The following is a 24,036-nucleotide window of genomic DNA, read 5'->3' on the forward strand; positions in this document are numbered from 1 at the left end:
TGACAACCAAAAATGTCTCCAGATACTGCCAGATGATCCCAGGAGGCCTAATCTCCCACCCCCCGCCCCAGTTCGAGAATCACTAGCCAGGGGTTTTATCACTCCCTGTGTGAACTGCTGCTCTGTCATTCTTAATGAGCTGTGCATGTACTCTGCCTGCCTTACAGCCCAGTCCGTCTGCTGTGGTCAGAGGAATCTTTTTAAAACACAAATATGAATAGCCACAAACTAGAATCAGACTAAATGAGTTGTGGCCAAACGGTGGTACATCTATAAAATGAAATATTCAGCATACACACACACATGAAAACTATTGATAGATGCAACAACTTGGGTGGATCTCAAGGTGGATCTTGGGTGGGTTTCATTATCCTGAGTGAACAAAGCCAATCTCAAAAGGGTGTATGCTCTATGATTCTATTTCAGTAGCATTCACAAGAGGAAGGGATAGAGGACAATTGGTTGCCAGGGATTAGGGTTGGTGGGAGGGTGTGACAGGAGCAGCATGAGGGATTTTTTGGGGGGCTTGAACACCTGTGTCCTGACTGTGGTGGTGGTCACATGATCCTGTGCACATGATGAAACTCCAAAGAGCTACACACACACACACACACAAAATATATATATATATAAAAACAGGTGAAGTCCAAACGCAGTCCATATATTAGTTACTATAGTACCGATTGTCGTTTCCTGAGTTTGATCAATATATGGTAGGTGTGTAGGGTGCTCTTGTTGGGAGAAGCTGGGTTTAGGGTACTAATGAATTCTTCTGTTTTAACATCTTCTTGTGACTCTAAAATTTCTTCAAAGTAGTAAAGACAAAAATGTCACCTCCTGCTGTACAATGACTTTCTGTTCTTAATAATCCAACTCCTTAACCTGGAAGCTCAACAACGTCCAGACTCCTGCCTGTCTCCAGTCCTCATTCATCTTTTCTGTTCTTGCCACAGGGATTTTCTTGACTGTGTCGTGTTCTCCTCACCTTCCAGAGCCTTTGTACCAGCTGTGAAGTCACTTTTTCTGAAATCTGCCCTCCTAATCTCTTTTCCCTTTTGCCTAATTACATCGTGCACATCTTGCAGATCTCACGTTAGATATGACTTCCCTGAGGAACCCTTTCCTGACCCCAAGTCAGGACCTCATATTCCTGTCAAACAACTGTGTTCTTTCCTCAGAGCACGTGATTCAGGCTACGGCTCATTGTACATTGGTAGCATTATTTTATGGTCTCCTGTACTAGATAGACTGTGAGCATCCCATTGGTTTTTGCTTACATTATATTTCCAGAGGCACCAACACAGTGCTTGGTAAGCTGTTGACCTTCACTGATGATTTGTTACATGACTAAAAATACCAGAAACAAATTTGTTGTATTCAGTTTTGATTTTATACTTCAGATAGGCTTGCAAATTAATAATTTTAAGGTTTTCCCATAATACCTGTTGCATTCCCGTTGTAATCCACTGTTGTCTGTTGGGACCCTGTTTTCTACTATGTAACATTTTTGCTGTAGTTACCATTTCTAACACCTGAGCCATCATTTAGCCATTACAGAGTAGATTTAAAATGTGAACTAGGGAAATAGGGGATTGAGGACATAAAAATTCTTTGTGTTAATAGAATGCTTTATGGGAAGAGAGGAAACATTTGAAGAATAATTTATTTTTGTTCTAAATGTAATTGTGACTGGAATCTAGATATAAATCTAAATTTTCAGGTGGCAGAAATTAAATTAGTAATTTACTATTGAAAATACATTCAATGATTGTAAGTATAAATAATGATATTGGATAATTATTAAAGTTAACATAACGTGACTTCTCAGATGTAAAATGTGTGTATGAAAAGATCATATACTGTATGCATGTTGAACATTCTCACATACCCTTTCCTTAGGAATTCTCTGACAGACCCTTTATCTTGGCATTATAAATTGTAAGGACAGACATCTGTCTCTTGATTACTTTTTAAGACGATTCTCTAACTTTACATACTTAAAAAATATGTCTGGCTACTGTGCTATTTGTAACAGGGTTATATTTTTACAGCATACCATATTTGAGTGAAAATGATGGAAGAGAGTGGAATAGAGACTACGCCACCTGGGACTCCTCCACCAAACCCTGCTGGCCTGGCCACCGCGGCATCCACCCCGCTTCCTTTAGGTACACGGGCTTGTCTAGCATAGTTGTGAGGATAGTGAAGATACTCTTAGCTGCCCTCCAAGCCTATTAGAAAATGAATGCATGTATTAAAATTTCTCTGATCTTTGGTATGATGAAGGGACATCGTCTTTTATTTAAACCAAAAAACGAAACATGTATGTGTTGCCTTAGGTAAACTTTTGTTCTTTATATTCATATTGACTATAAATCATCTTTGTCATGACAAAAATATCCTAAAAGGCTTTTGTTAGTTTTGTCTCATGTTCCCTTTGTGGGGATTAATCTTCTGACCATTGTTTTTGTGCCTTTGGTGTGTAGGTTTTATGCTGAAATCAACAGGGGCAAAAAATGGTTTTATTTTATTGAAAACAGAAAGATCTATCTATGAACAATACTGTAACCTAGTTTTATAGAGCTGCTTTTTTTGCCTATGAGAGTTGAAAGTCATTTGCACTCAGTCATAGTTGCTGTATATCTTAAGTTAGATGTTCTAAAATGATTCTTTGGACATGGTGTTATTTAACTTGAAAGATTTTACAAGAAGAAAGAAACAAGATACTCTGAATCAAGTGAAAAGTCTCGCCAATTTTGGTTTTTTCCTCCCCAAGTGTTTTTTTAGCAGCAACCAGTTCTTTTTCTTCTCCAAGTGGATCCTTGCTGCCGTCCCTGCCACCCCACACGTTCTCCACCCCGCAGCCTCCCCTTCCTCCCGGGAGCCCTACAGCCCCATTGGACGTGGTGCCTCCTTCACCAGTTCCTTCTGTCCCACCGCTTGTGACGTCTTTTCTGAAAAGGGGGCCAGACCCCAAAATCGTTTGTTTATCTTCCTCATAGCCAAAGCCTTAAAGAAAAGTCTACTATGAACAAATGATTTTTAACAAAAGCAAACTGAAATATTTTTCTCCCCTCCAGATGTTTTGAAAGTGAAAAGAGAGTAATATTAAAACAGTTTTATTTGTTAATGTCACATAAGAAATTTAAGCAAGTTACACTATCGTAAAAAATACAACTAACGCATTTTAAGAATAACCCTCCCCCACCCTGCTTCCCCTCATGAGCTAAGAATCTAGAAGTAACCACAAACAGTTCTGTGGAATCCTTCATCCAGAGCGCTGACATGGTGATTAGGTTAATGCCCCCTTACAAAACTTCTCTATTAAAAAAAAAATTGTAGGCTTGTTTATTACAAAAACTTCAGTACAAAAGTTCAATATATTGAAAAATGCTTTCCCCTCCCTCACAGCACCGTCGTACATAGAGAAAAATCAAGAGCAGACTGCTGTCTAGATGGAGCAATCTTCAAATTATATCCAGACACACAGTGGTTTATTTACTCTCCCCTCCCCTCCCCTTCTCATAAGCACTTAAAAAACACACATATACAAAAAAAATGTCAAAAAATTTGAGGGACCCTTTCCAAACAGTACACCATTAATTCAGTGTCAATATTTCAAATCTTGGAACAAAGTGTATGGGTTTGAGTTTATTTTTAAAAACTTTCAGTGTCAAAAAAGGAAATTAAGGCCATGAGATTCACAGCTTAAAAATTCACATAAAACATAAAAATACTCTGTGCTTCGGAGAAGGCTCTGCACTGCGTGTAGGGAAGGATGACCACCCTTCCTTACTCTGAGGAAGACAGTTGACTTGAGAAGTTCACATAACTGCACAGCTTTTATTGGATGCTCTTGGGGCTCCCTGATGATGAAAACAGAAAAATCTGTGTTCAGAAGATGGTCACAGTATTTTATATAGGACAAAAATACTCCAAATTCATATAACCTAACTTTAAATGACTTTTTGTTTCTCACTTTTCCCTTTTACCCCTCTCTTGCAGACTTCTTCCCTGGAATGTCTATTTACGTGTCACTTGGAAGCTGAGTAATTCTAATACACAGCTGAAGGTGAAAACTGCTGTTCAATGACCTGCACACTTAGGAAACGAGACCAACCACACCAGGTAACATGCTGGCTGATTCCTCTGCTGCACTTCCCGAAGCATCGGCACCAGGTTCATCAACTGGTCCAGATGCCTCTCCTGTTATCCATTTTTTCATTACTCACTAATTTCTTAAAACTTCACAGTATGACTTGCGACTCATCACTTGACTAGACTGAAACTGGCTTCTTGAAGGTCACCAAAAACTCAAGACCTCTAATGTGAAGTCAAACAGCTGGTATACCCTCTCTTTTTCCTCTTGAACTTGGTATCATTGTTTTCTCATCACAAAAGCTAAAAACCTCACATGCCTTAATATGTTTCCTTTCTCCCATTCTCAAGTTCACCAGCACTCTGCCCTGAGGAATCCCCATTTCTGTAGTCCTTCAGTGTCTGCAAACTCCCTTCTGGAGTCCATCCCTCTGACACTGTCTGGGTTTCTGTCTGGGTTTCCTCTCTGCTCCCACGTGTGCAGAGGCTACCTGCCTCAGCATTTGGATTATGGCCATTTAGCACGAGCCTTCCTACTTTATCTCTCTCTCACTTGCACCTTACAATACAACTGGATGGATGGGCAGACAACTTGGTGCTTAAGTCCTGACATATCCCTGTGATGAATTAAAGACAATCACAAATTCTTCACCACTCCTCACCTCCAAGAAGCAGAGACTATTTACCCTCCCCTGGAACCAGAGATGGCCACCTGACTGTGACTTTGAGAATACGGTCCTAGCTTTTGAGAGATCTGGGGCTCTCCGTTTTCACCCTCATGGAAGCCACTGCCATGTGTAAGAAGTTTGGCTTACACTACCAAACCAGAGGCCGCATGGACATCCCAGCCCCGGCCAAGCTCCCGGCTGAGCACAGCTGCACAGCCGACTTCACTCCCCGTCACATGGGCCAGAAGAACCACCAGCTGAGCCCAGTCACACCACAGAATCATGGGAAGTAAGAAACCAATGTTGTAAGCCACTAGGTCTTGGGCTGGTCTGTTACTATAACAACGGACATTCCAAACACCACCTGCCACCTAGTACCCAAGTGACTACCCATCCTTCCTAACACTGGGCAAGCAGATTTCCCAGAAATCTTCTCAACTATTCCAGGGTCTGGACAACCAACCCCGCGTCTGTCTAACCGGCTGCAACCTGGTGCTCTGATGAGCTCGCCAGAACCTTGAGGTACCTCTTAAACTTCCAATCATTGTAACGCTTCCTGTGAAGGCCAGGATCTTGTGCTTATTTCTTGTTAAAGACAAGTCTGAAGTATTTGTTTTTAAGTATTCTTCCAAAATGTATGAGGGAAACATACGAAATATACAAGCCAGAACTTAATTCTACCTCATATATAAGCCATCTCCAGCGTTTCTCAGCCCCTGGGGGCTGAACACAGAAGAGAAGGTTCATTCGGAGTAGGACTGGGGCTAATGATCAGACTCAAACATAGCTTGATAATGTAAACTGAAGACTCATTACTTAATAATTCCAATTTAATTAATTAAAATCAAATTTGGAGTTTTTTTATTTCAAGGGTTCTCAAAAGCCCAAGCATCAGCTAAAATCTATCTTGCAAGTAATGATTAGGAACTTAACATAGCAAGGATTTTGTTTCATACTGAAGTTGAATATTACATTTCAGCTTTTTCTAGGCTTATAGCAGATGCTTACTCTAATTTAGTGATCTAAGTCTCTCAACCACAAAATCCTGCAGTAAATCATTTTGAACATGCATTCCAAATCACATATACTTATTTGTAATGACAGACACGTCCTACCATAACATACTACACTGTAAAACAAAAGACAAAACTGACATTTGATGTGATGAGAAAAAACATTTTCTCAAAGAAGTGTTAACATTTCTTCCCATACCTGAAGGTACTGTCTTGAATATTCCCCGAGGAAAAGCAAACCCCACTGGGTGGATCACTGGGCTTATCAAATATGGAAAAAAACTTCACTGTCAGTTTTGATGTTCATGTAATTCTGTCAACAGTATTTAAAGATGCATTCAAGCAATACCTGCTGGTGGAAAAGTTCTTCCTCAGCAGCCACTTCGGCTGCTGCTTCTCCCTCTTCCTCTTCGGGTATGGTTGTTTTAAAGACTGTACTTCTTTGGGCAACCTCCTAAAAACGAGTACAGGCATACTTCATTTGATTGTGCCCACTGCACTTTACACGCATCAGCTGTTTTACAAATTGAAGGTTTGTGGCAATCCTGCATCCAGTGGGTCTATCAGCACCATTTGCTCACTTTGTATCTGTGTCACATTTTGGTAATCCTCACAGTATTTCCAACTTTTTCATTATTATTATATTTGTCTGAATGACAGCACATCTGTTTACAGCATGGTTTACTGAATATTTTAAACCCACTGATAAAACCCATTTCTCAGAACAAAGATTCCTTTCAAAATATGACTGCTCACTGACAGTGCAGCTGGTCACCCAAGTGTGCTGCTGAGAGAGGTACGAGAATGTGCTCATGCCTGGTAACACAACATCCACACGTCCACGCTGCAGCCCATGGGTCAAGGAGTCATTCTGACTTCCAAGTCTTACTATTTAAGAAACCCATTAGGAGAGACTGTAAGTTGCCAGAGAGAGTGATTCCTCTAATGGATCTGGGCAAAGTAAACTGAGAACCTTCTGAAAAGACTTCACCATTCTAGAATCATTAAGAACATCTGTATGGTTCATGGGAAGAGGTCAGAATATCAACATTCACAGGAGTTTGGAAGGGGATTCCAGCCCTCATGGATGACTCTGAGGGGTTCAAGGCCTCAGTAGAGGAAGTCACTGCAGATGTGGTAGAAACAGCAAGAGAACTAGAATTAGAAGTTGGGCCTGAAGATGTGACTGGATTGCTATAATCTCGTGAGATAACCTGAATGGATGAGGAGTTGCTTCCTAAGGATGAGCAGAGAATGTGGTTTCTTGAGATGGAATCTACTCCTGGTGAAGATACCATGAAGACTGTTGAAATGACAGGCATTTAAAATATGACACAAACTAAGCTGACGGAGCAGCACAAGTCTTTGAGAGGACCGATTCCAATTTGGAACTAAGTTCTGTTGTGGATGAAATGCTACCCAGCACCACCACATGCTGCGAAGAAATCATTCATGAGAGGAAGAGTCCATCAATGCAGCAAACTCACTGCTGTCTTACTTGAAGAAATTGCCGCAGCCACCCGAGCCTTCAGTGACCACTGGCAGCCGGCGGCATCACGGTGAGACCCTCCACCAGCAAGATTATCACTTGCTGAAAGCTCAGATGATGGTGAGCATTTTTTAGCAATGAAGTATTTTTTAATTAAGATATATACATTGTTTTTTCAGAACTAATGCTACTGCACACCTCACAAACTACACTACAGTGGAAACACAACTTTCATATGCACTGGGAAACCAAAAAAATTCACTTGACTTGCTTCATGGAGCTTCTGCTTTACTGCACTGGCCTGGAACGCAGTCCACAGTATCTCTGAGGTGTGCCTATAGTCCGATTTCAAGTTAAAACCATACTTAAAGCCACAAAGGAGGTAGGGAGAGGGAACTTTATTTTGCTTAAATTTAAGATGTAGCATTCCTACATCAGGGACTTTCTCAAAGTGGCTCATCAGCAGCTTTAGCTACCAGATATTCTTGTGTAATTAGCAGCCGTTCTTGGATCTTAATATCCCCTTGCAGGGCAGCTACTGGCATCCAATTAGAAACACCTGCTAGACGTCCACTGCGTTTTATCCCTTTCTGTTACTGAGGACTCTGTACATGACTTGGCACGCTAAATTCTCTGTAACGCTCAACATGAATTCAGCTAAAAGATCTCAGCTCCTAGCAAAGCAAACTTGCTAAGTGAATGTTGATAAAATGAAGCTGGGGCCAACTGCTGTGACCTCAGGGCCCACGGCTGCAAGAGGACCCTCTGGAAGGTGAAAAGGACGGGCTCCTTTCATTCCTTCAGCAACTGGTTCCTCTTGAATGAAATGCAATCCAGACCGATGAGCATTATTTGCTAATAACACACTAGCGGAGCTCCAACATATCCCACACATAAAACAGATCTATCATTCACGGAGGTACAACAGAAAGTAAACATACCCATTTTCTCTGAAATGCTCAAATAGAACTTTCCTGTAGAGAATTCTGACATGCACAAACACAGCAGTATTTTTGTTGAAGCTAAACTGATGATCTGGCAGCAAGTAAATGTGTGTATCCTACAGGGAACTGCAGGGCACCTAATTTTACTTGGTACCATATCCTAAGGTCATTCAAGAAAGATAACTCCAGAGAGAAAGACAATAAAATCACATCAGTAAAATTTTATCTGAAATTTAACACGGACCAGCTAGTCTAAAATGGCCAAGAGAACAAAACACATTGTCATAGAAATGAGAATTCAATTCTAAATATGTCCAAGGATTTATTTTATAAATGAAGTAACACACAGTACAGAAGTATGGGGGGGAATTTGATTATTGCTGCATGCTTGCCAAAGAAGATGGACCATTTCTCAGTCTCAGTTAGCCAAGAAGTTCAATTCTGTGTAATCAGTCTGTTTACACACACAAATAACCATTTTACAAATATAAGGCTACTTTAACCAAATTAGTCCTAATAAAAAAAGTATATGAATCCTTTGATCAACTACAGAAATTTGAACTAAGATACTGATTGGGGGATGACTGTAAACAAAACAAAATTCTCAAAAAGCCTTAAGAATACCCAGCTTTTTTCAACTCATCTTAAAATAAGGAAAGAAAAGTCAGAGATTTTGTTACAGAATTCTCACATTCCAGCTTCTAGCAGTTGGCGACAGTATACGTCCTATGGAAACACTGTTCTTAAAGCTTGTGATGTAACCTACGACTATTAGCCTCAAATAAGCTCAGAAAACAGCAACTTGCCCAACTCCATTAATTATGAATACTTCAACATACCTTTTAATGTAAGCCTGCTGTTAAGTACTTTTCATTTAACAACATTTAAAAACCAATTAATCTAATGTAGAAAGACTATGTAAAAATGAATGAATTAAGTAACAACTAAAAATTTTGACAGAAAAAAATAAATCTAGAACCAGAATTTTTGGTCCAGGAAATCATTAGTCAGTAGGCTAATAAATGAATGTCTCTGCCAAAAAAATTCTTCTCTTCTGCAGCATCTTACTACGCTGATGGACAGTGACTGTGAAGGGGTATGTGGGGGGGACTTGGTGAAGGGGGGAGCCTAGTAAACATAATGTTCTTCATGTAATTGTAGATTAATGATAGCAAAATTAAAAAAAAAATTCTTCTCAACAAGATATACTTGATATTCAGCAATTTGCATGATGGAGGGAAACTGAGCTCCAGCTGGCTTTGCTGGCACAGCACCAATACCACCACCTGAGGACACATCCCATGCTGTGGTTACCTGCTCTGCTCACGTGCCACTGTACCTTTGCTGTGGGCTTTACACCTGCTGCATTCCAAATACCCTACCCTACGATTGTTTCTAATTTGGCATACATTTCCACCCAGAAAAAAGTGGCTAAGATGGTACCTAGATCCCATGGACCACAGATGTTTCCTCTGCCATGGGCCCTTACAACAGTGCTCTTTAATCTGCGCCAATCACCACTCCTAACAATGTTCTGAGAAGGACATGTATTCAGCCCATTTCAGACGTCAGGGGAAAGCAGCAGCTTAGGGGCGGAAGCGATCCCCGTGCTCAGGCAACAGCCCCACCAGGAGCTGGGAAGGATTCCAAAGTGCTGAAGGAGATGCAAGCAAGGGCTTCCATAGAGAGAACAGGAGGAAGATGCTTCAAGTCTGCGAATTACTGAAGGCATCTGTGAACTCCCCTCCTACCCTGAGAACCCAGGTCTATGAATTCCCCAGAGGCACCCCAAAATCTCACACAACTGTACTGAGGTCTACAGAGAAAACCAGACGCCATTTCATTTTCAGTTTCAGTCTGACATCAAGGGCAGTCTTCATTCAGGAGACAGTGACTACCTTATGAAGAGCTCCCAACACCAAGAGGTGTTTATAGTGAGGAATGAATGGGAAGGTGGCTGGGCACAGGACTTACGCTAATACCTAAGACCCTCATCACAAATGCTGTTAGTTATTTTACTTCTCCAAACCTCAGTGAAGATCCATGCTTGATTTTTTAAAGTTTTATCCAGTAAATTCTTATTGAATGTGTATTATGTGCCAGGAACAATCAGAATAGGTCCTTGCCCTCAATATGCTTCTTACTCCAGTGAGAGAGGCCAGCCCAGCAAGCCCCACCATACGGGAAGAGGAGGCCTGAGAGTGACACTGCGGGAGGCAAGGAGGGTCCGAAAGGGGAGACTGCAGCTCCACTCCACACCCCTTCCTCCACAGGCGCTTCCCCTCCTGGAGACGGAGACAGACAGAGTTTGTGTGTGTGTGTGTTATGGGTGTCAGTCCCCTCTGGAAGGTTCTTTGACAAGAATTCTAGGACTGACATGCTGAAGACATACCCACCAAGCAGGTGCACCATCCACAATCTTCGACCTCAAGACTTTTCACAACCAGATCTGAGATCTAACAACAAGGTTAGTAACATCGGCAGTTCTTAGAGGCCAGATACTGTTCCAAGCATTTCCCAAAGATTGTTTCATTAATATTTTCTCATTACATTAACATTATTACATTTATATGAATTGTCTTGTTATCATTATCTCTATTTTAGAATGGAAAACTAGAAGTGAAGGAATTTGCTTGCAGTCACAGAGCTTGTGTGCAGTGGGGAAAAGTGGATGGAGAGACTGGAGCCTGTGCTGCTCACCAGACTCCACGACACACTCACACTTCATCCCTAACATCTGAAGTCAGTGCCACTCTGATTACTCGCAGCCTCAGTCTGATTTAAGCAGTTACTTCAGATTCCAATTTGATTTTGAAAAGCAATCACACTGGCACAGCGCCTGTCGATGGAAAGGGGCACTGCGGCGGTACTGACGGATGGCCCTACCTCTCCCTGGGAGTTCTTCAGTATGACCTTCACATCTTCGCCAGTGCCCCAGGAGTTCTGGTTCTTCCAGATGAGGTCAGTGGGAGGACTGGCTGTGACTCCAGCATTTGCAGCCCAGATCTGGAAAACAGAAAGGACATCGGGGTACTCAGAACCCAATGACAGCAACATGACAGTGACACTCCACAAGGGCAAGGGGACCGACTCTCAAGGTCTCGGAACTGTGCCCTGGCGGCATATGCGCTACACTAATAGCCAAGTGTCCACAAGAATCCAGAGAGCTTATCTAGGCCTCAGCTTCCCCACCTCATCAGTGAAAATGCTGACACACAGGGCTCTTAAATGAAGTCACCTGTGTTTGCATCCTAGCTCCTCTACATGTCAGCTGATCTTGAGCAAGTTACCTTGCTTCCATCATCTGTAAGATGGGACAGAAAGGCTACCTGTAATTCCTGGGCTTGCCATGAAGAGCGTGGCCACCCATAGAGGGGGGACAGCTCACTCAGTGACCACTGGCCCTCACCGCCAGCACTCTGTCATTCTGTGGGTTTCACGGGCCATCTTTCCAGGCCAGTGCCTGCTGACCCATCCAAGAGTAACCTCCAACTGCCCGCAGCTGAGGGCATGGCCAACTTCTCTCAGAACCACTGCAGCAAACAGCCCATCTAAGACAACTCTCATGGAAACTGGTTTGTCTCCAACCAGACAGTGTCACAATGTCCCAGGGTGTCTGAGACTGAACTCCAAAAGGGATACAATTCACCCATTATTCAATGGAAAATATGACTGCTATTGAAATGTGCAAAACATGGAAGTAATTATATTTCCCTTCTCAAAAGCATGGAAATTCTGCCACGTTTTATGTACTTATTGGCTACATAATTGAGTATTGCTAGAGAGGAGAGAACCTGAGAGTCAGGAAATCTGTTTGCATCCTGCATAAATTGCTGCCTCTGTGAACCTCAGCGTCCTTTTCTGGTGGGAATCCACCACCAGGTCTCGTCTTTCTGAGGCCATGTGAAAACAGAGAAGTTGTGTACTCCATGAACTGTTTCACAGTGTAAAGGGCAGTATGACGGCAAAAGGAAAGCTGGAGGCAGTATAGGCCGGTATTTTCTTAAACAGGGAGAAAAATCTATGAGTTATGATCAAGAGTGAGCCTTCCCTCTTCAGATGTTCACTTCATGAGTCCAGATTTCCATCAGCATTAGAAATGAAAAGGGCAAGAAGTATCTACTGGGATAAAACAAAAAAGGAACTGGATCTGGGCTGACTTTGAGGTTATGTGGAATTACCAGTATTTTCCTGATTTCAAGCAATACTTTTCACTAGTCCATATGGAATCATATATTTGGTTTAGTCTTAATAATAATCACAAAATGTAACCTTACTGGGTAATTTAGTCTAAAACTAGTACGGCCTATAGCTGTGTTATCCAACATGGTACCCACACATGGCTTGTGAGCTCTTGAAATGTAGTTTGAACTGAGATGTACTGTAGGCTATGTTAAGTTTGAAGACTTAACTCAAAAAATTAGGAAGACAAAACATGTAAAAATTTGTCTGTTGAGCATATTGAAAAAAATAGTATTTTTTTGACATACTGGGTTAAACAAAATATAGTACCAAAGTTAATTTCCCATATTTCTTATTTTTTTTAATGTAGCTATAAGAAAGTGTAAAATTACATACATAGTTCTCGCATCTGTTCTAGGGTTTTAAATTATCTTTGCTGTTGCTTCGTACAATTTTACATAAAGATCACTGATCACTACCAGTTCCAAGGAATTTACCACATGTGATGCAAGCTACTCAAGAAGAAAATGCATAATGTGATTTTATATGCCGACTGAGCTCCACTAGACCTACAGAATATACATCTATTTAGTCCCTGAGGAATTCTATCTAGTAGAAAAGGCAGATGATTGGCCTAATGGTTTCACACTGCTTTAGAGAGTATCCTCAAACCTGAATCTTATGAATTAAAATGTTGGATTCTTCCCACCACATTATGCAGCCTCCCTACAACACATTAAATAGGACTGAGCAGTTTTCTCACTATAATAATTACTAACGAGAAGAAAGGATAGTGTGGTTAGAATATTTGTTCCCATTTTTAGCCACTATTACAAAATTAGAATCTGATAGTTACATAATGTGGTGTTTAGTTCTGTGAATATACTTTTTTTAAAGAGAACTGCTCACGTATTTGAGCCTCTAATGTTAAACACTAAGGTTCTATCAATCAAAATTTAAAACATGTTTTAAATATTTTTTTAAAAGATCAGTAAAAGGAGACAGTCATTTCTACATTCTTTAGAATCTTCTACTTTAAAATCTACATCAAAGTTATCATATTTCAGTGTTTGCTAAACTTAAAGCAGAAGATCTTTTGTTTGGTCAATGAAGCATACATACTTCACTTAAAAGTTGCTAATAATATTTAAACTATTAACTATTAAAGACCTAGTATACTTCAGAACATAACAGTAGAGAACCATTTAGAACTCAAAATGGAGCCAGAATGGCAGTAAGCCTACCTCTCTCAAAACTAGAACCTTAGATACTATATTAAAACCATGTTACCCTTACTAAAATATTAAGTTTAAAGGATAACTCTTTAGAACAATACCTATCACCTAATGAGACTTTTGTTCAAAACAGAGGTTCCTATCCCAACACCAGAAATGGAGACTGATTAAGGGTGAGGTGGAGCCTAGACCCCAAGCCACCACCCAGTGATGCTGTTGCTCACCCTGAGCTGAAGACTGGGTTTTAAGACATACGCTCGAGTATTATGTTTAGTACTCATGGTGTGGGGATCACGGGGAGAACAGTGTAGCACAGAGAGGGCACATAGTGGATCTCTGGCAACTTGCACTGATGGGCAGTGACTGCTTTGGGGTATGGGTGGGGACTTGATAATATGGGTGAATGTAGTAACCACATTGTTTTTTCATGTGAAACCTTCATAAGAGTGTGTATCAATCATACCATAATATATTATATATAAATAAATAATGTTTAAAAAGACATACTCTCGAATTAACACGTCACTTCCCTAACAGTTCTTTATGCCAAGCAGTATCTCCTGAATTACACTGGGCTACCACTATCAGGCAAAAGACAGCTGTTTTATATCTACTAGAATAGACAAAAAGAATTCAAAGGTCAAATCTTTCACTTTTAATAGTCAATTACCAGTCGCGCCATAAGATAGAATTTTTAAAATCATTAGTAGCACCTGCAATTCCTTAATAATGTCAAAGATGTTGTATTTTTTGGTCAAAGATGTTTCAATGCCCATTTATAAAATGCTTCTTTTTAAGCCAAAAATTTTATTGAATTATTTTACCTGTGAATTAAGACAATGAAGTTAAATTTAATGACCAATTCACTTACTGTAACTGTCTGCCCCGCCTTCAGCACGTATCTTGAGGTATATTTATAACTGACTGCTGTGTCTCCAATTTTTCTGACCATCTCCCAGCCTCCCATTGGCTGATCCTATTCACACAACAAAATAAAACAAGGTCACTTCAAATATACAGAGAGTTATGAAATAATTAAACAAATGAATCTATATATATATTAAATGAAGACAGCTTTATGGCTGTCTCCTCAGGACTCATGTTTTCCTACTATATAAAAAGTTTTGTCATTCAGCAAAAAAGAAACTTTAACAATGCCACAGTTTTAATTATTAAGGTACTTAATTTTTAAGAGGACAAAACTGGAAAAGGGATATGAACCAAATTAATGACCAAACTCACTGCTAGATCAGGTGGATCTTTTAAATTTACAGCATAACCCAGCTGTCATCATCACAATTACAAGCATCTAATATTTGATTATTTTCAGTTTTTTAAATACAGAGAAGCTTAGAAACAAAAGAGAACAAGAAAATGCATTATTTTTTCTTCTGAATCTGTACCACTTCTGCATGTGCCACACTCAATTCTCTCACAAGCATAAAGGGCTCAAAAAGGGCCAGTGATGCCTTGAGCCAGTTCCAAGTGAGAGGTGCCTGGAGATGCCTGACACCTGATGGAGGCGCAGGACAGCCAAGCCACGAGCTACTCGTTCACACCCCTCCCCCGTTCAGAGACAAGAGTGAGCCAGGCTGAGCGCCGGCCTCAGGACGCGTGCAGGATTGCTACGCCTTTGGGAAAACCGCTGAACTACAACTACCGGGCAGCGGAGACAGCTGTGTTGTGTTCTTTAGCTTTTGAAGTGGTGACCAAGAGGGCTCAGTGCCTGTTCTCTTTAGCGTCACAACTGCTAATGCTCTTTTGCCCACCCAAATGACATCCACCCACACGAAGATGGTTTTAATAGCTCTGAAGAGAAAGAGAGCGGAGAGACTTTAACCAATAGTGCTGGACAAATCCTGAACATGCTTCAGGAAATGCCTCCCCCCACTGCACACCCAGACCAGACTCCCCCCAGCATCGCCCCGCACCGTCCACCGTCCCGGCCCCAGACCCATGAAGCCCAGCCACGGAGCACCTGCACTCTTGAGCTCCCAAAGTCCCAGCTCCAAACTTCAGCATTCCCTATGAATATTTTATGTTCACTTTTAAACAAATGATTTCAAGATAGGGCTTCATACTACTCTTAGTATAAATCAAATCATAAGCATTCATTCATTCATTTATTTAGAGAGAAAAACTCCCCCTGCATGTATCTGAGCCTAGGCTCCTATTTCCTTCCTTTCGTAGGGAGTAACGGCAAGAGAACAAACACCCACCAGTTACACCCACACTCCAACTGCCTCAGAACCCTGGCTGTGCAGGGAGTAGCGACAACTCACCCTCAGGAAGGACACGAGACAAAATGACAGTGAAAAAAAGCCCTGGCTCTGTGAACGCTAATGAGGAGACCCTTCAAACCACTCGGTCCACCATCTCCTCTTCCTCCTCCTATTTTAATGCATACTTCATGACTTCAAATAAAAACGATGAAGGAACCCTCTTTTCAGTAGTGAAGACTACTGAATCCAAATAAAGGCTGAGAAGTTACTACAACTGTCAGGCCGCCCACCCATCCGCAGAGCCTGGCTGGAAAACAAGGAGGGGCCTGTGCGCGTTACCTGCTCGGAAGTGTTCTTGAGGCGGACAAACTTCCCGTCCACGTCTATCTCTTCAATGCAGACATTCCCAGTGGCTGAAGCAGAGTGGGAGATGCTGACACTGCTGCTGGCCTCTGACTCTTCCACATCGACTCTCTTCCGCTTCCCTCTAGTGCGAACGCTGCGACTTGAGGACGCTCGCGACACCATCACGCGGGAGGAAGGGCTTGGAGGGAGATTCAATCTACCCGGAAAAAGGAAATGCATACGCCCCTCCCAGCTTAGGGAAAAGGATGTAAATAGCTTGCACATGCATTTCTAAAGCAAAACATTACTGGCCACTTATTAGACAAAGGAGATATGCATCTTAGTAAGATCAACTTACTTGTGCTACAGTGCCCACCATCAATTTTTAAAAAATAATAATAATTTGCATGTTCTCCCTAGGTGTAGACGGTCCATACTGCAGGAAGTTTAAAAAATAGGACAGTAAATCATACCATCTATCCCCACCCTACCATACCAGTTAATACTAAATACACTTCCTTTAGCTTTTTTCATACCTGTTTTCACAAAATTATAATCACAATGTGTATATATATAATACTGACCCCGAATGACACTTTATCCAAAAGCAAACACTTTCCCTTTGGAACTCTTTCTGAGAATGGGTGTTAAGGGATTATTTATACACTTAACAGATTTGAAAAGTATGAAGTCTCTTTCAGCAAATGTGGTATTTTACAACATATAGTATTTAATTAACAAAACTTTTAAAATCTCAAAGGAAACAGACTCCATCCTGACATGGCCCAGAATTTAAAATAACCATGAAAATAAAATAAGGCTCACTGAACATTTTCTGTTGCTGAGATAGAAATATGATCTATATTACCTACCTCTACACCTAGGTGTTAAAAGACATGACAGAAAATAAAATGCCTTAATTGTTTAAAAAAATCCCATTTACTTTTCTTTAAATAAAAAAGAGTAAGGGCAAAAAGCAGACTGCAGTAGGGTGACACCAAAGTTACTTACCTCTCCTCTTCACCCTCTAGAAGTTTCCTGTAAGCGCTGATTTCCATGTCCAGGGCCAACTTTACATCGAGAAGCTGCTCGTAGTCATTCAGCTGCTGCTGCATCTGGTCCCTTATTTCTGCCATCTCCCTCTCTTTGTCAGACAGCGTGCGCCGAAAGTGGTCTCTCTCCTTGGCAAGCAAGTCCTCCAACTCTTGAGTCCTCTCCAAAGATGCTCTAGCCTTCAGATTCAAGGGAACACATTGACTTTCTAGGAACATTAGCATAGGCAGCTATTTTAAACTATTTCCTGGGCTGGAAAACAAAGAGAACCCTAAGCAAACTCAAACATAGAATTCAAAGGATTTTTACTTTAAGAAATTAGAAACCACAATACCTCCAAATACAAAATACAGACCTCAAGACAGTTTTGGCTTATAGAAGACTAAAAAAAGATGTCCACAAATCCACTGTTAAGTACCATAAATGTGCATGTAATTTTTCTGTATTTGAACAAATACAACAAATTTTTAAGCTGTGATTTTAGTAAAAGTCAAGTCTGGCTCCCTTACAAGTCTTTTAGCTTTAAAGTACAAACAACAAAACTACAAAACTAAAATAATAGGAAACGAATTCACTGACAAAAGAAACCTAAAAACGGAGGAAAGTATGCTTGAGAGAACTGCTAGAAGTATTCAGAAACTGAAGAGAAGGGATCTGGTTACCCCTCAGGCTGCTGTGCTCTCTCATGCTCAGCTGGCACACAGACTATACAGTATGGCGTGGTCCATAAATATTATTGTAAATATAGAAACTTTATATTTGGTAATTTAAAAAAGAGAAATCACACACCTTACACCAGAACATTCATCTTAGCAACCTTGTTGCTCACTAGGTGATTATTCTGTAATTTTCCAAGACAGAATTCATCTCAGTAGCCTCAGAAAATGACAAAGGTAATCAGCTCGTAAAGACTGCTGGACAGCGTAGGCCCTCAGAGTCACAAGGAGCTGCATTAGAGCAGAAAATACTGTGCAAAAAACAAATCTGGATGGCTAAAGATAAAAAGGACCTCCACACTGTACAGAGACACCCTCAAGTTAGTAATTTATTTCAAACAGGTGTAGAGGTTAAAAGTTTTGAAATTGCTTTACACATACACTGGGGTTGAACAACTAAGTAGATGGGAGGGTAGAAACCAGATTTCTTACTCTCAGAGAAAAGTTACAGATAAGCAAGAAAGGAAACCTAAAAGAAACGCTGTGGTAGTGAGTTAGCATCACAGACATCTGCATCAACTCCTGTTCACCTTAACATAAACAAACACACACAAAGTTCCAGTAAGTGTGCCAACATAGGTCAGCACAACCATATACATTACCCAGCTCTGTCCACAAGGGGGCCCAGAAGCAGTGACCAGGTACCAACAGACATTCAGGGCCCACATCTTAATTTCTATATACCATTCTCCAATAAAAAGAACCAGGGCTTTAAATAACCCGAAGAAATTCAGATGGCCAAACAGGCACATGAAAAGATGCTCGACATCACTAAGCATCAGAGAAATGTAAATTAAAACCACAGTGAGATATCACCTCACACCAGTAAGGATGGCCAACATCCAAAAGACAAACACATGCTGGCAAGGATGTGGAGAAAGGGGAACCCTCCTACACTGCTGGTGGGAATGTAAATTAGTTCAACCATTGTGGAAAGCAGTATGGAGGTTCCTCAAAAAAGCAAAAATAGAAATACCATTTGATCCAGTAATTCCACTCCTAGGAATTTACCTGAAGAAAACAGGATCACAGATTCAAAAAGCCCTATGCACCCCTATGTTTATCATAGCACTATTTATAATAGCCAAGATATGGAAGCCACCTAAGCATACATCAGTAGATGAATGGATAAAGAAGATGTGGTACAAAGAATGAACTAGTGGTTACCAAAGGGGAGGGGTGTGGGAGGGCGGGTGGGGAGGGAGGGAGAAGGGGACTGAGGGGTATTATGTTTAGTACACATGGTGTGGGGGATCACGGGGAGAACAGGGTATCACAGAGAAGGGACATAGTGGATCTCTGGCAACTTGCACTGTTGGACAGTGACTGCATTGGGGTATGGGTGGGGATTCGATAATACGGGTAAATGTAGTAACCACATTGTTTTTTCATGTGAAACCTTCATAAGAGTGTATATCGATCATACCTTAAATAAAAAATTAAAAAAAAAAAAGATGTGGAACATATACACAATGGAATATTATTCAGCCATAAGAAGAAAACAAATCCTACCGTTTGCAACAACATGGATGGTGCTAGAGGGTATTATGCTCAGTGAAATAAGCCAAGTGGAGAAAGACAAGTACCAAATGATTTCACTCATCTGTGGAGCATAAGAACAAAGCAAAAACTGAAGGAACAAAACAGCAGCAGACTCACAGAACCCAAGCAGGACTAAGTTGCCAAAGGGAAAGGGACTGGGCAGGGTGGGTCAGAAGGGAGGGATAAGGGAAAAAAGGGTTATTATGATTAGCACACATAATGTGGGGTAGGGGGGCATGGGGAAGGAAGTGTAGCACAGAGAAGACAAGTAGTGACTCTATAGCATCTTACTAACTGATGGACAGTGACTGGAATGGGGTATGTGGTGACTTGATAAGGGGGGAATGTAGTAACCACAACGTTGCTCATGTGTTTGTATATCAACGATACCTTAAAAAAAAAAAAAAGAGCCAAGGCTTCTTGGAGAAATAGCTGATTCTAGGGCTGGGGCAAGGAAAATACAAGATGAGCCTGGAGCACCTTATAGTACCCGAAAGTGAAGAAGTGCTCAAAAAAGGGAGGACATCTTAGCCATTCTGACAGAACTCCTAAAACTGGAACGATCTGAGATAATAAATAGTAGAGAAATGGATTACAAAACCCTAAGTATAAAATAAATATCCATGAGCCCACACTGATATAAACAAGTAAATGAATAAGTAAATATACAAATAAACAGGGAAAGAAGAGACAAATCTTCACAGAAAAATTCTGCCTAATAAATGTAGATGTGGAGCTTAATTCCTGCCCTTCACCCTTGAGGGTGGGCCAGACTTTGTGACTTGTTTCCCTCAAGAACAGAGTATATGGAAAGGGTAAAATTGCAATCCGACAATGGAGAACGCTAGTAAAAACTACCTTAACCAATGACAGAGGTTATCAACACCAACGATGTCATGTGGGTGGCATGTAATCCCCGAGAGGGTATGATAAGAAGGGCACTTAAAAGCCACGACCCCAGAAAAGTCATGAGAAAAGCACCAAACAAGATTTGGGGACAGTCTACAGGACACCTGCTGTTTCTCCTCAAGACTCTCAAGGTCATGAAAAAGCAAGGGAAACCTGAGGAACTACCACAAACCAAAGGGGACTAGGGAGACAAGAGGTACCTACAACAGAAAAACCCAGTAACAGCAAGTCTGTGAAATCCAAGTAGTCTAGAGTCTAGTAATTGTAATGCACCAGTGTGCGTGTCTCATTTTGACAAGTACATCATAGCAACGTAAAATGCTAACGGGAACCTGGGTAAGGGAGCTAGAACTATCCTGCATGCTTCCCAACCTTTCTGCAAATCCAGAATTACGTCAAAATAAAAAGGTTATTTTGAAAAATAACCTATCAATTAGTGAAAATTCAGAATAGTACCTGACTGGCATTCTGTATCAGAAGCACACATTTACCTTAAAGAGTAATGTTAACCATAAGCCCTTATGCCTCAGAGAACTTGCATTTAAATACATTTTCAAAAGCCATGCTAAAATTAGGGTTCTACTTTTTTTCCACTCAAACTCCTTGTATTTTCTTTCCTCCAAAAGAAAAAAATCACACACACACACACACACAAATATATAAATACAAATGTATATGTATATGTATATGTGTATGTGTATGTATATGTATAAACCCAAAATGTTTCCTCTTCAATTAGTCTCTCCGTATTTTCCACATGAGAAGCAGATCGAACGGGTGACAAGGTGGAATCTACAGGAGAGCTGATGAGAGGAGAACGACCCACGGTCCAGGGAGAAGTCCTGAGCCTGGATTTGTAAATCCAAAGAGTCTCAGTCTGCCTTTGCTGTCACTGAGTTCTTTAAAAGGGAAAAACCGAATCAAGATATATAAGTTTTACAGTTACCTTAAATCATTTTGTATTTCCAACAGAAATATTACATGTTATTTACATAGCTGTCCTACTCCCATTAAGCCGTGAAATACAAAGAGCATGAGAGACAGACCCAGATTCTCCTTCCTGACTCGGCCATTACCTGCCTAGGAGGCCCCCGGCCGCTGTAACTGACCTCACTCACTCAGTTCCCACATTAGGATAAGGAAGAGGTCTCACTAGATTATCTGTAAGAGCTGGCCTCTAACATGTTCTGACTGACTTCTGATGGTCTTGGGGTTTTGTGTGTGTTTTTTTTTAATAGTATGTAACATAATTGACTACTTTGTTATGGTCTAGCTGCAATTTAAGTTTCCAGAGTCTGGATGTTAGAAAAACAAAATTAGAGGTGTTTTTAAAGTCCCACTGGAGTCTCTTCTGTAAGCGAAATGGACCCTGACCAACCCAATAATTTGGCCAGTCACAAATCTAGATAGAAATGTTTTTTCAGTAATGTACAAAATACCTAATTCCAAAACATATTACTGCTACCATCTACAGCGGACCCTTAAATAACTCAGAGGTTAAGGGTGCCAACACCCCACGCAGTCAGAAATCTGCATAATATCCTTTAACTCCTCAAAACTTTAATGAAAACTACTGTTGAGCAGATGCTTTACCAGTATAATCTATTACCATATATTTGTATGTTACGTGTATCATACACTGTATTCTTACAATAAAGTAAGCTAGAGGATATTTTTCAAACTATCACAATCTCTAAGAAATTTATTTATTGAAAAAAAATTCATGTGTAAGTGGGCCTCCACGCAGTTCACACCCATGTTGTTCAAGGGTCAACTGTATACTTTATTTTAAAAAATTATCTAAAGTCAGCATTTTAAAGGCTATGTCAATTTGAAATAAAATTTAAGAAGTACTTCACCACCATGAGTCATGTAACTGAAAGGAAATTCTATGGCCCAACAGGCAGCATGATGAAACTGATGTGACTCAATAACAAAGACCTTTAAGATACACAAGAGAAAAGTATCAAGAAAGAGAGCTTTTTTTCTTTTTGATGATCTAAAACTAAAATTTATCAACTAATGATGATATTCCACAAGATAGGTTACTTATCATAAAAGCTGATAATGAATAGATACTAGTAATGAATAGAGGAAAAGGTCCCTACTCCCTGCCAACCTAGACAGAGAACTTAAAACTACTCTGTTGGAAGGAGGTGCTTCTCTATTTCCTAAGGAGTTTCCTAGGAACCCCCAGGGCTCTGCCAAACATTGTTTAAAAACACTAACATGAAGTTAACCAAAAAACTTGTAAGAATGAGAACATAAATTAACAGACAAACAGGGAACCAGCCCTAAGCCTGAGTCAGAAAACATGGCCACCTCGTTTCACAGTCCACTGCTGACCCCAAGCAGGTCTCAGTCTCCACCTCTGTAAAACACCTACACCTAACACAGTTGAGTGGAGTCAACAGCTGACAAAAAAGGGTGCAGGAAAATGCAAAACTGTGCAGCAGGGGGTAAACAGAACATGATTTACTAAATGGAGAAAAGTATTAAATGTCAACTCAGAGTAAGAACAGAGGAGCCTATTTTGGGAAAGCTACCTGTTAGGATGGTGCAATGGAAAAAAGATTATATGTGAAATGCCTAAAGAAAATCTCTGAAGAGAGTGAGGTGTAAGGGGAAAAACTGGGAACTAGGAGAGAAACCCATTTATCAGCCTGCAGTCTCTGGACAAGTCATTACACTCGCCCAAGTCTGTGGTTGGACAGAGTGAACTCAAACATCCTTCTAGCACTACTGGTACATGAAACTCCAAAATACTCTCAGGACACATAGGCCTAAAATAAATTTAAAATTTTTGTTATCAGGAATAAAGGACATGTGACAGGCAACGTAAAAGCTTCTATTTAAATTGGTTTTTATTTTACATTAGCCTGTTTCATGTAATTCGTCAGCTTTGTTTTCTAAATTCCTATAATGGCTTCAGTTTTACAATAGAAAAAGAATTTACTACAAATATAATAATAAAAAGACAAAATAAAAATGAAGAAAAGCTTAAGCAAGAATAAGGTTCATTTCTATGTGGAAAGTGCCAAATACATTTTCTTCCCTTAAGGAAAACAGAAGCTGAAGTTACTTCCTAGGTCACTAAGGGGAGCAGATTATCACAGCATCCTGAGTACTTATGTGGTTGTGTATGTACTTTGTGTCTGCATCATCCTTAGACTGAATCAAATTTCAAGTGGTGTCCATGCCTGCACCATCATGTACGACAGGCACTGGTCACACAACCAGCAAAGAGGTCCTCTGTCACTCAGTTGTACCAACAAATGAGTGAGTCCCTAAATTCTTAACAAATAGGCAAATTAATGCTGCTTCCCAAGATCTTAATTACTAAGATTTTCAAGCACTGAGAGAATTTGTCTAGAAACACAAAGCATTTACCACCCACAAAGAATTTTTGCATGTTTTTCTTCATTATGGTTTTGAAATGTAATTTTAAGTGTGTTGGGAAGACATTGTGTGGAGATGAGGCTGTGGGACTATCAGAAAAGCTAGGACTGGGTAAGCCCGGAGAAAAAACCAGTAGCCTGCTTCCTCAAGGGAACTGCCTTAGGTCTGGGAAATCACTAATTCAGGAATAATAGTCTCTACTCACAGAGGATGTTCATGCA

General features: G+C 40.5%; 1 protein-coding gene and 1 long non-coding RNA gene across 5 annotated transcripts in view; one reads left to right on the plus strand and one right to left on the minus strand.

Annotated features, from left to right (window-relative positions):
* The first annotated feature begins 1,894 nt into the window (after positions 1 to 1,894).
* Positions 1,895 to 22,100, plus strand: LOC130680318 (uncharacterized). 2 transcript variants are annotated; one of them, XR_008993270.1, is made up of 4 exons: positions 1,895 to 2,168; positions 2,788 to 3,492; positions 4,006 to 4,128; positions 21,156 to 22,100. It is a non-coding gene; the product is annotated as an uncharacterized LOC130680318 (long non-coding RNA). The 2 variants fall into 2 exon arrangements; XR_008993269.1 differs by lacking the exon at positions 2,788 to 3,492 and having other exon boundaries at positions 1,911 to 2,168.
* Positions 3,639 to 24,036, minus strand: part of LMNB1 (lamin B1) — a 54,389-nt gene continuing 33,991 nt past the window's right edge. For all 3 annotated transcript variants that reach the window (XM_057490637.1, XM_057490636.1, XM_057490635.1), the window contains 6 exons: positions 17,208 to 17,428; positions 16,191 to 16,413; positions 14,501 to 14,605; positions 11,099 to 11,218; positions 6,129 to 6,233; positions 3,639 to 3,866 (listed from right to left, as the gene is read on the minus strand). In XM_057490637.1, coding sequence (XP_057346620.1) covers positions 3,825 to 3,866; positions 6,129 to 6,233; positions 11,099 to 11,218; positions 14,501 to 14,605; positions 16,191 to 16,413; positions 17,208 to 17,428 — 816 coding nt within the window. In that variant the 3' untranslated portion in view covers positions 3,639 to 3,824. The remainder of the gene's footprint in view (positions 3,867 to 6,128; positions 6,234 to 11,098; positions 11,219 to 14,500; positions 14,606 to 16,190; positions 16,414 to 17,207; positions 17,429 to 24,036) is intronic.

Source organism: Manis pentadactyla, chromosome 13 (assembly GCF_030020395.1).
Source record: "Manis pentadactyla isolate mManPen7 chromosome 13, mManPen7.hap1, whole genome shotgun sequence".
NCBI classification, from domain to species: domain Eukaryota; kingdom Metazoa; phylum Chordata; class Mammalia; order Pholidota; family Manidae; genus Manis; species Manis pentadactyla.